The sequence below is a fragment of the Budorcas taxicolor genome, chromosome 11 (genome assembly GCF_023091745.1).
Source record: "Budorcas taxicolor isolate Tak-1 chromosome 11, Takin1.1, whole genome shotgun sequence".
Taxonomy (NCBI): Eukaryota; Metazoa; Chordata; class Mammalia; order Artiodactyla; family Bovidae; genus Budorcas; species Budorcas taxicolor.
The window spans coordinates 130042770-130054905 of record NC_068920.1 but is presented as its reverse complement, the minus strand read 5'-3'; the positions used below and the strand labels follow the sequence as shown (position 1 = coordinate 130054905).

General features: G+C 42.8%; 1 protein-coding gene across 1 annotated transcript in view; it reads right to left on the bottom strand.

Annotated features, from left to right (window-relative positions):
• Positions 1 to 12136, bottom strand: part of ALK (ALK receptor tyrosine kinase) — a 730858-nt gene that overhangs the window by 93472 nt on the left and 625250 nt on the right. The window contains exon 9 of the mRNA XM_052648260.1: positions 864 to 1033. Coding sequence (XP_052504220.1) covers positions 864 to 1033 — 170 coding nt within the window. The remainder of the gene's footprint in view (positions 1 to 863; positions 1034 to 12136) is intronic.

Genomic DNA, 12136 nt, shown 5'->3' with positions numbered 1-12136 from the left:
CATTGAGGGTTCAGTGTGACACAGCAGAGCACCACGTGAGCAGCTAGGGTGGTCAGGCTCTGCTTGCTCCAGGCTGACTGCAGGTGGCAGACTGGTGCCATCCTGGGCAGACAAGTGGCAGCCGAGCAGTTACCGCTCCATTTCAGAGCCACAAGGCATTAAGGATCTTGTAATCCAACCCTCTCAGTTGAAGATGAGGAGACTGAGGCCCAGAGGAGTTCAAGGTTACAAAGGTCATTAGTCTTAGAATCTAACTAGGAATCTGGGCCTCTGGTACAAGCACTCCCTTGTTTACTGAATAATTCTTATTCATCTGCCTTGGGGACCAGACTTCTAGGAGCACTGGACTGGGGTTGGCTGGAGCAGCTGTCCTCACTCCAGTGCTGACCTGCTGGTGCTTCATCCCTCTGGTTCTTAGTGAAGGAGAACCTTGTCAAAGGGCAGGAATGGGGATACGTGAGGTATGTCCTACCTATGTCACAGGTTTCCTTGTCGCTAATAAGGAATAACTAAAATGTCAAATGGGAAAGTAAGGCAATATCCATTAATTAAGAGAAAATGCCATACACATATAAAGCCTGATTATTATCCTATGAGTTGTTCGGTTTTACTTTTTCCTACAGATACAAGAGGGAGCCAATCAGGCTAGGCCAGAGGTGCGAGAGATGAGTGCTCATTAGCATGGAAATCCCTCAGAGTGTCAGTGCTTCCTGTAGGTCTCCAGAAAGTGTGTGTGTGAACATCTGTGTGTGCGCATGTGTGTGTGAGATCTGGATAGAAGGAGTGGCAGGAGGGCGGACAGGCCCCCTCTTGCATTCTGGCTGACAGAGGAAGAGGGACAGATGGGACGGGTAAAGGCCCACCTGTCGGCCACCTCGAGGAGAGGCAGCACCGTCCACTGCCACAGGCTCAAGCCTTCCAGGGTGGCAACACGCCAGATCATTCGGCTTTGTTCCTTCCCGGTTTTGTTCTCCACCAGCATCAAGGAGACATTTCCCTGCAGGACTCCACGGATGAGCCAGGACATTCGGAGCTGCAAGGAAGAGAAGAGTCAGAAGGACAAGGTGTTACTGTTGAAAGGAAACTGTAGGTCACATTTCTGGAATTCTCAAGGATTTTGCTGGAGACTCAGCCCAGGTCTTCCTGTGAGGAGAGCTGGCCAACCATAGCCTGACTTTATTCATTGTCTCACATTTTCTCCAAGGTTCAAGGAGCTGGGAGGGGAAACTGATGGGCAATTTCGGAACTTTGTTCAGGTTGATGGCATCATCCTAAATTTCACAGGCTTCTGCCTTCTAAGATCAGTGGGGTATTAAATGAACTTTCTAAAGAGGATTCAAAGAGTCTTGTCTGTGGTCCCAATTCACTTTGTGACCTTAGGCAAGTGATTTGGTGATTCAATTTCTTTTAGTGATTCAGGTATCATTGATTTTTATTCCTTTTAAAGACTAATAATCTTATTTGAATGGTACCATGTCATTTGTTAGCTAACTGGAGACCCTATGACTCAATACCTGTGGCCATTGGTGGGCAAGGGTGAGACAAGAACAACATTTTAAAATATGATTTCTTTCAGAATGAGGGTATACACTTTGCCTAAAGCAAGATACAATTATATGTTTTCATTGTGTCTTTATTAAAGGTTTCTATGGCATTGTACCCTAAGACATACGAAAGGGGATAACTAATTTATCTCAGAAAGTTTCAGTACAGTCATGCCCAGAGGCAGTATATACTATAAACAAGGTCTCTGGTCTTTGTGCTTAAAATAATAGAGGTTGTATGTTTGATAGAAAGTCTATAGCAACATTTAAAACTTAGGACAACTACAGCATATCACTGCCCTAAATATTCCTGTTCAGATCCTTGTAATAAAAAAGGAAAGGAAGACAATATATGTCCTATGGCAACTTGGAGTTTTCATCGGCTATGGTGCCTCCTTTCTCTGATTCTCATTGTCTGGAGACATGCTCCTCTGTAAATCACTACTCCTTTTCTCTCAGTCTCTAAGTTCATGGTTGCCTCACAGTTTGATTAAAGAGGTTGCATACCATGAAGCACTTGAAGCAGAAGACCGCTCACTCTGTTGCATACCAACGCTTCACTAACAAGCCACCCCTGGCATTGCGGTGCCCATGTGCTCTTCTATTTCTGAGAGCTGAGCCTGGTGAGCCTGGTCTGTATAACCATAGCCTCTTCACTTCTATCTTTCCCATCTCCCTGCATCCTGTGTAGCAAATACTTGTCTCCACTGCACATCCCTAGCGTAATTTCCCAAATCTGTTACATTTTCTCACGGGCTCCACTCAGTTTTCTTGAGCGGTTTGGATGCCATGGTTGGAAATTTTAACCCTACTCTTGCTAATGAAGCTTCCTCTGCCCTCAGCTCATCATCCTGCAGTGCCCAGCCTGGGATGACGCCTGCCACATACTTTTTGCCTTTTTTTGTTCCCTGGCCACAGAATGGTGCTGATTTGGACCAGTGGAGCCTCAGTGTCCTGGATGACTGGTGATACTTATTCATCCGCTGGTGATTTCCACAGCTGATTTCTTAACACATGTGGTACAATGGGTGTTTCAAACTCTTCCAGAACATTGATTTTGTCACCCTCTGGTCCCCAACACCCAATTTATTCTTTTGATTCCTACTGCACTGATGAAGATTTACTATATCAAGTGCATTCTCCTTCAATCTCTTTTTTCCCCATAGCATAAGTCTCTATTTATCCATCTTCCCTCTTCCTTGCCTGTTTTAGAGGAAGATGTGCCCTCCGCTTTCTTCTATGTTAACCCTTTCTCTTTTCACCCTGCAACCTCTGTCCTTCCTTTTTCAGCACCTTCGACGTCTGTCTACTTTCTGGCTCCTCTGTCGATAAACAAGATCAAGTTTCACTTCTCCAGGAGAAATATCCTTTATTTGATCCTGCTGGCTGCTCTGGCTTACAGTCTATTTCTGTACGTCAACTCACATGTTAACATCTTGGAAAACTGGTATGTAACCACTGCTTCAATTTCCTTGTTGCCCATTCTCGTAAATCCTTTCAACCTGTCTTTTATCCTCATTAGTCTAAAGTAACATTCGCCATGTCCTTTACAACTTACTCATTGTACTCTAGATTCCATAGCCTCCAAACGTGCCTCTCTATCCATTCTTTCTCCCTTCTAAATTCTTTCGTATCTCTGTCACATTTTCCTGTTTATCACTGCCATCTGTGACTCTTCAATGGTTTCTCACTCTCTATCAATTAATAGCAAGCCATTCACATTCCTCTATAATCTAGGCAAATCAACTTTCCAGTCATTCAATAGATGTTTATTGAGTACTTTTGCTGAGCTACATGTATCATCCTAGGATGGTCTAAGAGCTCTGGAGTCTGAGAGATCTGGATGCAAAACTTGTTCCTGCCACTTCGGTAAATGTGAAGCTCAGTTCTCTATTCTCTAAGATGGGAATTATTTTAAACTTACAAGGTTATAGAGACAACTGAATGAGGTAATAAATAGTGGAACAAAAGGTTAAAAAGGAATTCTGGTTGAAGCACAGAGGCAATAGATACTGCATTTCAATGGAAAGTCTGACAGCACAGTGTGGTACAGGGCTTTCAAGAGAGGTGGATGAAAACAGGGTACACAATTCTTTATCCCTCGTCCATACATTGGATGTAAAAAAAGTTGGTGGCTGACTACTAGGAGAGAGTTTTGGGAAAGTGCTTTTGGTGTATCGTGAGTTCCACCTCACTTTGAGGAAGGCTGTCTCTTCACCCCAACTGATGAGAGAGTGGTTTCAAGGATCCCACATCAAGTACTCGACATTCACCCCCTGCAATTTGGGAGCACAGTGGATTAGTGTCTATCTCTCATCTGGAAAAACCTGAAGTGTAAACAAGAGGGTGGTTAGCTTCTCTGATGGCAGAACAGAGGCAGAGTGACAATTTTGGGTGGCTTGCATTCCCAGAGTTTGCGGAGGCAAAAGGGGAAAAAAAAAAAAAAGAAAGGCTTGCATGTAGGCTACACTAGAGTAAGCTGTGTACAGAGGAGCCCATGTCAGTCATTTCAGATCTCACCTGAGAGGGCTGTTTGGAGGGGAAAATATAACTCAGCAGAAAGCAGCTGCAGGTATACTGAGATGCTCAAGGGCAGGGGAAGGACTAAGCGTCCACCTGGACGGGAGAGACACATATGCCCTAGCCAAGGCAACAGATGCCCAGCCACAGCGGAGGGACTGGGGAAAAAGCAGATCTCCAAAGAAACCACAAATATCTCCCCTGTAAGAAATAGTAAATCCTTACATACTTGTTATGTCTGGAGAATACCAGTGAAGATCACCACAACGGGCTGGGCCCAGTAAGAGATTCCCTGTTCCCCTTATCTCTTCTCCGTCCCCACACTTAAGATCTTGAAGGGTCAGTTAGCAAGAAGAGGAGGAGAGTTGGGTGATGAATAGAGAGATCAATGACCACCCTCTCCCCGATTTCAGGCTTTTCATCTGCAATAAGGCCAAGCATGGTGGGTGGAGGGGAAAGGACGAAGCCCTGACATCAAAGTGAGAGGGAAGTTTTGTTTTCTACATAGGCCTGTGTTTGGGGTTTTGAAGTGACTTTAGGTCTGCATTACCTTAGAGTGACCAGGTAAGTAGTGGGATCTGCTGAAGTTTTTACCCAGGAGTCCACACGTGGAGGCTCAATGAAGTGGGTTCCTAGATCCCCCCCACTAGCCTACATGCCAGATTTGCACTTGCCATTCATTTTTCTGCTTCTGTGCTTTTGATCCTTCCATTCTTCTACCTGCTATTTCCTTCTTGCCACTTATAAAAAATAAACCTTTTTGTTCATGGAGCCATTTCTTATCTATCTCAGAAATGACCTCCCACTCATCTGAAATCTTATAACTGAGGCTGGTGGGGCCATCACGGGGTATAGCTCTGCCACCTTGTTTTCCCTCCCTACCGTCAGCCCTCTTGGGCCACTAGTTCCTTCAAAGCAGGGACTGCTTTATTGACCTTGAATTCACAGTGGTTGTCAAGTGTACGCACATGACAGGCACGGATCAATGTCAAAAGGAACAAAAATGTACACATACACAGGAAAACCCTCCTCTTTACCAGGTCCTCCTCTCAGGGACGCAAACCAGCTCTGCATCCTGTGATGCTCCTTAGCATTTTCCTGCATCCCAGGGGTCAGGTTCCAGGAAAGTGAGGAGGGTCTACCTACTTCACAGCCAATGAGTCTAGTCAAAACTGCATACCTCTCGGCTGCTCTTAGGAAACTACATTTGAAGTTGATTCTGTTAGTGAAATGAACATGTTGGTGAGATACAGTCCTGTATCTCCACTGGGTGCCACTGGCCAGTGACTGCTGAGCTTTCTCCATCTTTCTGCACTATTCAATATATTTTATGACAGTAAGCCTGGGCAAGAGAGAACTGGGATGGCTGCCAAGAGATGGTGCTAAGGATGGCATCCTGAGCTCCTGAGGCAGTGACCCAGGATCCCTCTTGAAAGAGATGACCATTCACTCATTCAGCAAATGATTATTGCGTATCTACTCTGAACTGATTATGCATATCTTCCCTGCCTTCAAGGAGTTTATTACCTGGTGAGGAAGTCTGAATTTAAATGAATAATGGCAACTGTGCTGAGTATGGCAAGAGGGAAAATAATCAGAGCCACTTGACAGCGTAGACATAAGACAGTCAAGACTCCTGACGTAAGATAGTCAGGACTTGGGTTAAGATGGCCACTTGATCCAACTGTTCAGTGCTATGGATAAAGAGAAGAATTAAACTTTCATTTTACAGTATTACCATCTATTTTGAAAACATATATCTATAGCCAAACTCAAGCCCAGGGATGCACTGTCTGAGTTTCAGCAAAGTCTAGTTCTAGAAACGAATGCAAAAGGTTTGGAGTAAGATTGCCTACTGGTAGCCAGTGAGCAGCCAGCAAAGCTTGTTTTTTGGCCATTTATGTTTTTATCCATTGACTATTTGGTAAGATGATGTATCCAGGCAGATGCTGTTCTTTCTCAAGATACAGGCAGCGCAGAACCTATAGTCTTTCGCTTAACCGTCTTCACCTGTACTTTTCCCAGTGATTCCAGATTCTGCTGCTAAGAGTCAGTCAGTGCTTTGCTACTCAGGGAGTGATCTTCAGACTGGTATCATCCATGTTACCTGGGAACTTGTTACAGGTACAGAATCTTTGGCCTGGCCCCAACCCTACTGCATTAAAATCTGCAGAGAAGCCTGGTACTAGAGAGCAGCCTCTAGGGCCGTGTCCTTGTGCTCCTACCACTCACTCCATTTCCTTTCTAGAAAGTACTAGAAGAATCTTTGTATCAACATTCATTCTCCAGTGGCTTGTCAGACTATCTTTGTTTCCTTGCCTGTTGACAATGGGATTACTTGGAGTTTGTGCTCCAAGGCCAACAAAAATTAACTGTATGACTTTAAGCCAACCACTTACCCTTTCCGAATCTCTGTTTTCTTAGAGACAAACTTATGATAATAACCATATCTTCCCTGTTGGCCTTAAAAGGTGGTTATAAAGATTGAAAGAAATAAAGAACATGAAAGTAGAGCTCACACTATGGTGAATGAAATGGTTAAACAGGGGGTTTTCAACCTTCATGGCAGATTAGAATCACCTGGAAGTTTCTTGCTCCTCTACACCTTGTACTCCACCCCCAGAGGCTCTGACTTAATTAGCCTTGGATAGCTCCTGGGCATTGGCCACTCTTCAGATCTCTCCAGGTGATTCTAAAGTGCAGCCTAGGCTGAGACCACTGGGGAGAGCAAGCTACTTTGTGCAGGAAGCAGCCTGCCCTTCTTGGTGGGGGGTCCATTTTCATCTTGGACTTTGAGTAGGAAGCAATTCGTAAATAGCTAAAAAATGACTTATGATGTGCCCACCATCACCAAGGTAAAGAGTGGTTTTCCTGCAGTGGGGGAGGATGTATTCCTCAGCAGAAGGTCCTCACATGGCTGCTACATTACCCCTGGACAAAGACTCAGAATGACCTTGAGAGTTAGAGATTTGTGGGCTTAGAGTGAATAGGGATGATCTGAGGATGCAAACAGGACCACAACTTTCATCTTGGACCTACAGCGTAAGGTCCTCTCCAGTTTCTTAGAAGGGCTGGACGACTGATGTCAGTTCTTACAGAATATCTCTTATTAATTACTTGTATCTAAGAACATGACTTAGTAACTGAGCATGCAACTATACAGAGGAACTATATGCGATTCCCAGAATAGACAGAAGGCTCAAGTCCTTTTCAAACTCTTCCATTTTCCTTATATAGTCCTAGGTTCAAAAACCCTTTTGATATCACTTTATACAGATACTCAAATCAGGTAGACTGGTTTGATCTTGACAGTCAAGTTCAGGTACCCAGAGCAGGCAAAAAGCAGTCTTGGAATTTGATCTTAGTAAGACCAACTTCTCTCTAGGTTACCTATAGGATAAAGCACTTCATTAACTGACTTTTTATTAAATATTGGAGAGCTGTACTATGGACTTGTATATATTCTGTCTCGTTTTACTCTCATAACATCCCTTCCTACAGGAATGATCATACCCATTTTTTGGATGTGGAATCTAAGACCATGCACATCTTGCACGGCACTAAGCTCATGTACTGCAGACCTGGATTCCATACTGTGTGCTATGCTCTTTCCACCATGTCTATAGCACTATACAAGTGTAACATACTATGGTGATACTTAAATCTTTTGGATGTGTTATTGTGAAGGTTTTCTAGATACTTGGTGCTCAAAGTGTGGCCTATGAATCATCAGTATTGGTGTGTCCTGGGAGGTTGTTAGAAATGCAGAGTCTCAGGCCCTACCCTAGACCTGCTGAATCAGACTTTATATTTGAACAAGGTATTATCACAGAAATAATATTGGGGAGAATAATGGAGATAGTGGATTTTAAGCCATTTGCAACCTTTTTTTCTGCCAGAAAATTAATAGTTACAAATGTGTGTGTGTCTATGGGTATCTCAAATGTATTCACACAAATATGAGAAATGCTATACAAATCCTACATAATATTTATGGGATGTAAAACTTGTTGGAACCTATAACAATAAAGTTTTTATCCTTCCAAGACCCATTCTAATAGATGTAGGCTCTAAGTGGCAGCTTTTGACTAATAAACTCTTTTACATGCTGACAGCAAATGAGCCAAGTGAAAAGAGACAATGCCAGGAGCACGCCACCAGCAATTATATCTTCTGGCTCCAGCCAGCCCTCTCCAGACCTTCCCCCCATCTCTTGGTGGGCCCTGATAGACTTTCCAATTATGCACCACCAGTGTTGGTCATTTTATTTATTAAAGTTCTGTATGTGAAGCAGGACCAGCCTTGTGGCTAGGCTTTATGCTATTTTTTTTCTCTCATGGCCCTTTCCTCCTCCACAGGTAATTACTGCAACTTTATGTCTAGAATATGCCCCGTGTTTGCTATGAATATCTCATGGGCAACTTCACAAGATTATCTTGAATCCATAAAAAAAAAACCAGCATGGAATGTAGGCTGAAGTGAGACAAAAGAGACCCAATGGTATCAATAATGTCCATTAACATGCAGCACTCTCAAACATAGGGAATGGTATGAGGGGGAGGTGCTATGTTTCTTTGAATTTCTAAAGGGTGGTATATATTCCAGCAGTAGACACAAAACCAAGGACAGATGCTCTAGTGTGTATTTCATTTCAACAGAAGAAAAAAACACTTTTTAACAGATTGTGATGCTCAGAGATGAGCTAGTTCCTAGCAGGTGGGATGGGTACTCCCCCAGTATTCCCCACACTGGGGGTCATCTAATAGTGACTGGATGGCCAGAACTGGGGATGTTGTCAAGGACATCCAAGCTTTGAATGGAGGTTAAAGCTTCTTTCTAATCTAAGATGCCAGGGCTGTAATTCTGGGTATGAACCTGTAACTTTAAGAGTTTTTAATGTGGGCTTATTAATTTAACTGAGACTATTGACACTGCAAAACCCAACATTTTGTACACCATCTTCTAATTCACCTGGAAAAAATAAATAACAACTCTCTAGCTATAAATAGCCTAATGGGAAATCAACCCAACTCAGCACGAGGCAGGCCAGATGTGGATTTCTGATAACAAGCAAATAAAATATGCTGGGAGACACTTGCAATTACAGAAGCTTAAGGAATGCTGGATTCCTGGCCATGTAAGAGACTTCAAAGATTGAGATTGTCTCTGAAAACAGCACCCCATGTCTTTCCTTTTTTCTCAGGCATCACAATGAAGCCAGAGAACACCCAGCCAGGGCCATCCACATGCCCCCTTAGTAAAAACACAGCAAGCAGTGAAGATTATATACAAAAATAATAACTGTGGGATCCCTGGCTGGTGAAGTTACAAAGTTATGGCTATATTATTCCTTCTTTGGCCTTTGCTTTTCTAATATTTTTATAATGAACATCTATTACTTTTGATAACTAGAACAAACTCAGTGTAAAAGCATATTTTTTGAAGAATAATATTGATCTAGGAAAGAATAATATTAAGCAAAGAAAGAAGATACAAAATGCTTATATGGTACGATATCAAATTTATCGAAATCCTTTATCTATCCCTCTGCTCAAATCTACATTTATCTGTCTGGACAGAAATGTACAAATACGGTGATAGGGGTTATCTTTGGAGGGTAAGGTTGCAGGCAATTTCAATTTTCTTCTTTATATTTTCCTAATATTCTACAATGAATGTAGAGCACTTTTGTAATCAGAAGAAACAATAAATGCTATATTAAAAAAGGCATCAAGGGAGGATTCTGATATCACTGGAAAGTGGGAAAAGAGTGCCATCTCGTCACCACTTTGAGGAGGATCTAGTTCTCTTGCTTGAACTGTGGGCTTTGCAAGGAAGACTAAGGGGAAGTGGGAGCTTCTGGGGAATGAGGTTGGGTCATGCTGTGGCTCTGGAATCAGAAAGAACATTTCTGTCTTTACTTATGACATAATATTGAATCACAAGCTGGAATCAAGATTGCCGGGAGAAATATAAACAACCTCAGATATGTAGATGATACCACTCTAATGGCAGAAAGTGAAGAGGAACTAAAGAGCCTCTTGATGAAGGTGAAAGAGGACAGTGAAAAAGCTGACTTGAAACTCAACATTCAAAAAGCAAGATCATGGCATCTGGTCCAATCATTTCATGGCAAATAGAAGGGGAAAAAGTGGAAGCAATGACAGATTTTATATTCTTGAGCTCCAAAATCATTGCAGATGGTCACTGCAGCCATGAAATTAAAAGATGTTTGCTCCTTGGAAGGAAAACTATGACCAAACTAGACAGTGTATTAAAAAGCAGAGACATTACTTTGCCAACAAAGGTCTGTACGGTCAAAGCTATGGTTTTTCCAGTAGTCATGTATGGATGTGAGAGTTGGACCATAAAGAAGGCTGGATGCCAAAGAATGGATACTTTTGAGCTGTGGTGCTGGAAAAGACTCCTGAGAGTCCCTTGGACAGCAAGGAGATCCAACCAGTCAATCCTAAAGGAAATCAACCCTGAATATTTATTGGAAGGATTGACGCTGAAGCTGAAGCTCCAATACTTAGGCCACCTGATGCAAAGAGCTGACTCATTTGAAAAGACCCTGATGCTGGGAAAAATTGAAGGCAAAAATGGATAAGGGTGGCAGAGGATGAGATGGTTAGATAGCATCACTGACTTAATGGACATGAATTTGAGCAAACTCTGAGAGATAGTAAAGGACAGGGAAGCCTGGTGTGCTGCAGCCTATGGGGTGACAAAGAGTTGGACACAGCTTAGGGACTGAACAACAGCAACAACAACAAATCTCAGGACCTCAGTCTTTATCTGTGAAGTGGGGCTAATCATACTCTCCTTACAGAGTTGCTGGGAGACTTTAGTAAGATTATGTGAGCCAGTACCCAACTTACCAAATACATTTATCAATGTTAGTTCCTTCCTCCTGTATTGGAAAAAGCAGGCAGGGGATAAGTTTAGAAATAAACAGCTCACACAAACAGAATAGGACAGGATGAAGGATGCTGTATTAAAATTTTCAGTCCAGTGTTTTATCTTCCGGGTCCCCTAGAGGATTATCTTTCCAGTCTATGTGAAGAAAACAATGTTTTCTTTTGATTTACACTGTAATGAGGTGATCTTGAGCGGACAGCCTCCTCTGTGCCTCAGTTTCCCTGTGGGTGATAGAGATGATGCTGAGAAATAGCTTTAGAAATCCTTATACTGGGGAACAGGATTGATTCAGTGAAATGCAATTCCTACAATCTTCATAAACAGCCATCAGAAAGAATCAGTTCTAATGAGGTGGATGAAACTGGAGCCTATTATACAGAGTGAAGTAAGCCAGAAAGAAAAACACCAATACAGTATACTAATGCATATATATGGAATTTAGAAAGATGGTAACGATAGCCCTGTATGCGAGACAGCAAAAGAGACACAGATGTATTGAAGTCTTTTGGACTCTGTGGGAGAGGGCGAGGGTGGGATGATATGGGAGAATGGCATTGAAACATGTATGTTATCACAGGTGAAACGAATCGCCAGTCCAGGTTCTATGTATGAGACAGGGTGCACGGGGCTGGTGCACTGGGATGACCCAGAGGGATGGGATGGGGAGGGAGGTGGGAGGGGGATTCAGGATGGGGAGCACATGTACACCCATGGCAGATTCATGTCAATGTATGGCAAAACCAATACAATATTGTAAAGTTAAAAAAATGAATAAATAAAACTGAGATAAAAAGAAACAAAGGAAAGAGAATGGACTTCAGGCATCTCCAATTGTCTGCAGGACCCATAGCCACTCAGGGAGTATATTTATTCCCTGGGGAGAGTGTGCTTTCAACAGGTTGGCCCCTATGCATCCTGGCCACATGAATGATCACCACTAGTGGGAGCCACGAGGGCGTTTGATTAACAGATAGACTTGGAATGGGACCTAAACCTAAATCTCCGCCAAGTGCCCGGGAGGTTTTTTATTCACACCCGTGAGCCTTGACAGTAATTCTTCTATGCCTCAGTTTCATCATGTAATGGCTGAGGTATTAATTTTGAATGACTCAAAGGTATTAAATTAATTATGTCCGACTGTAATTACAATG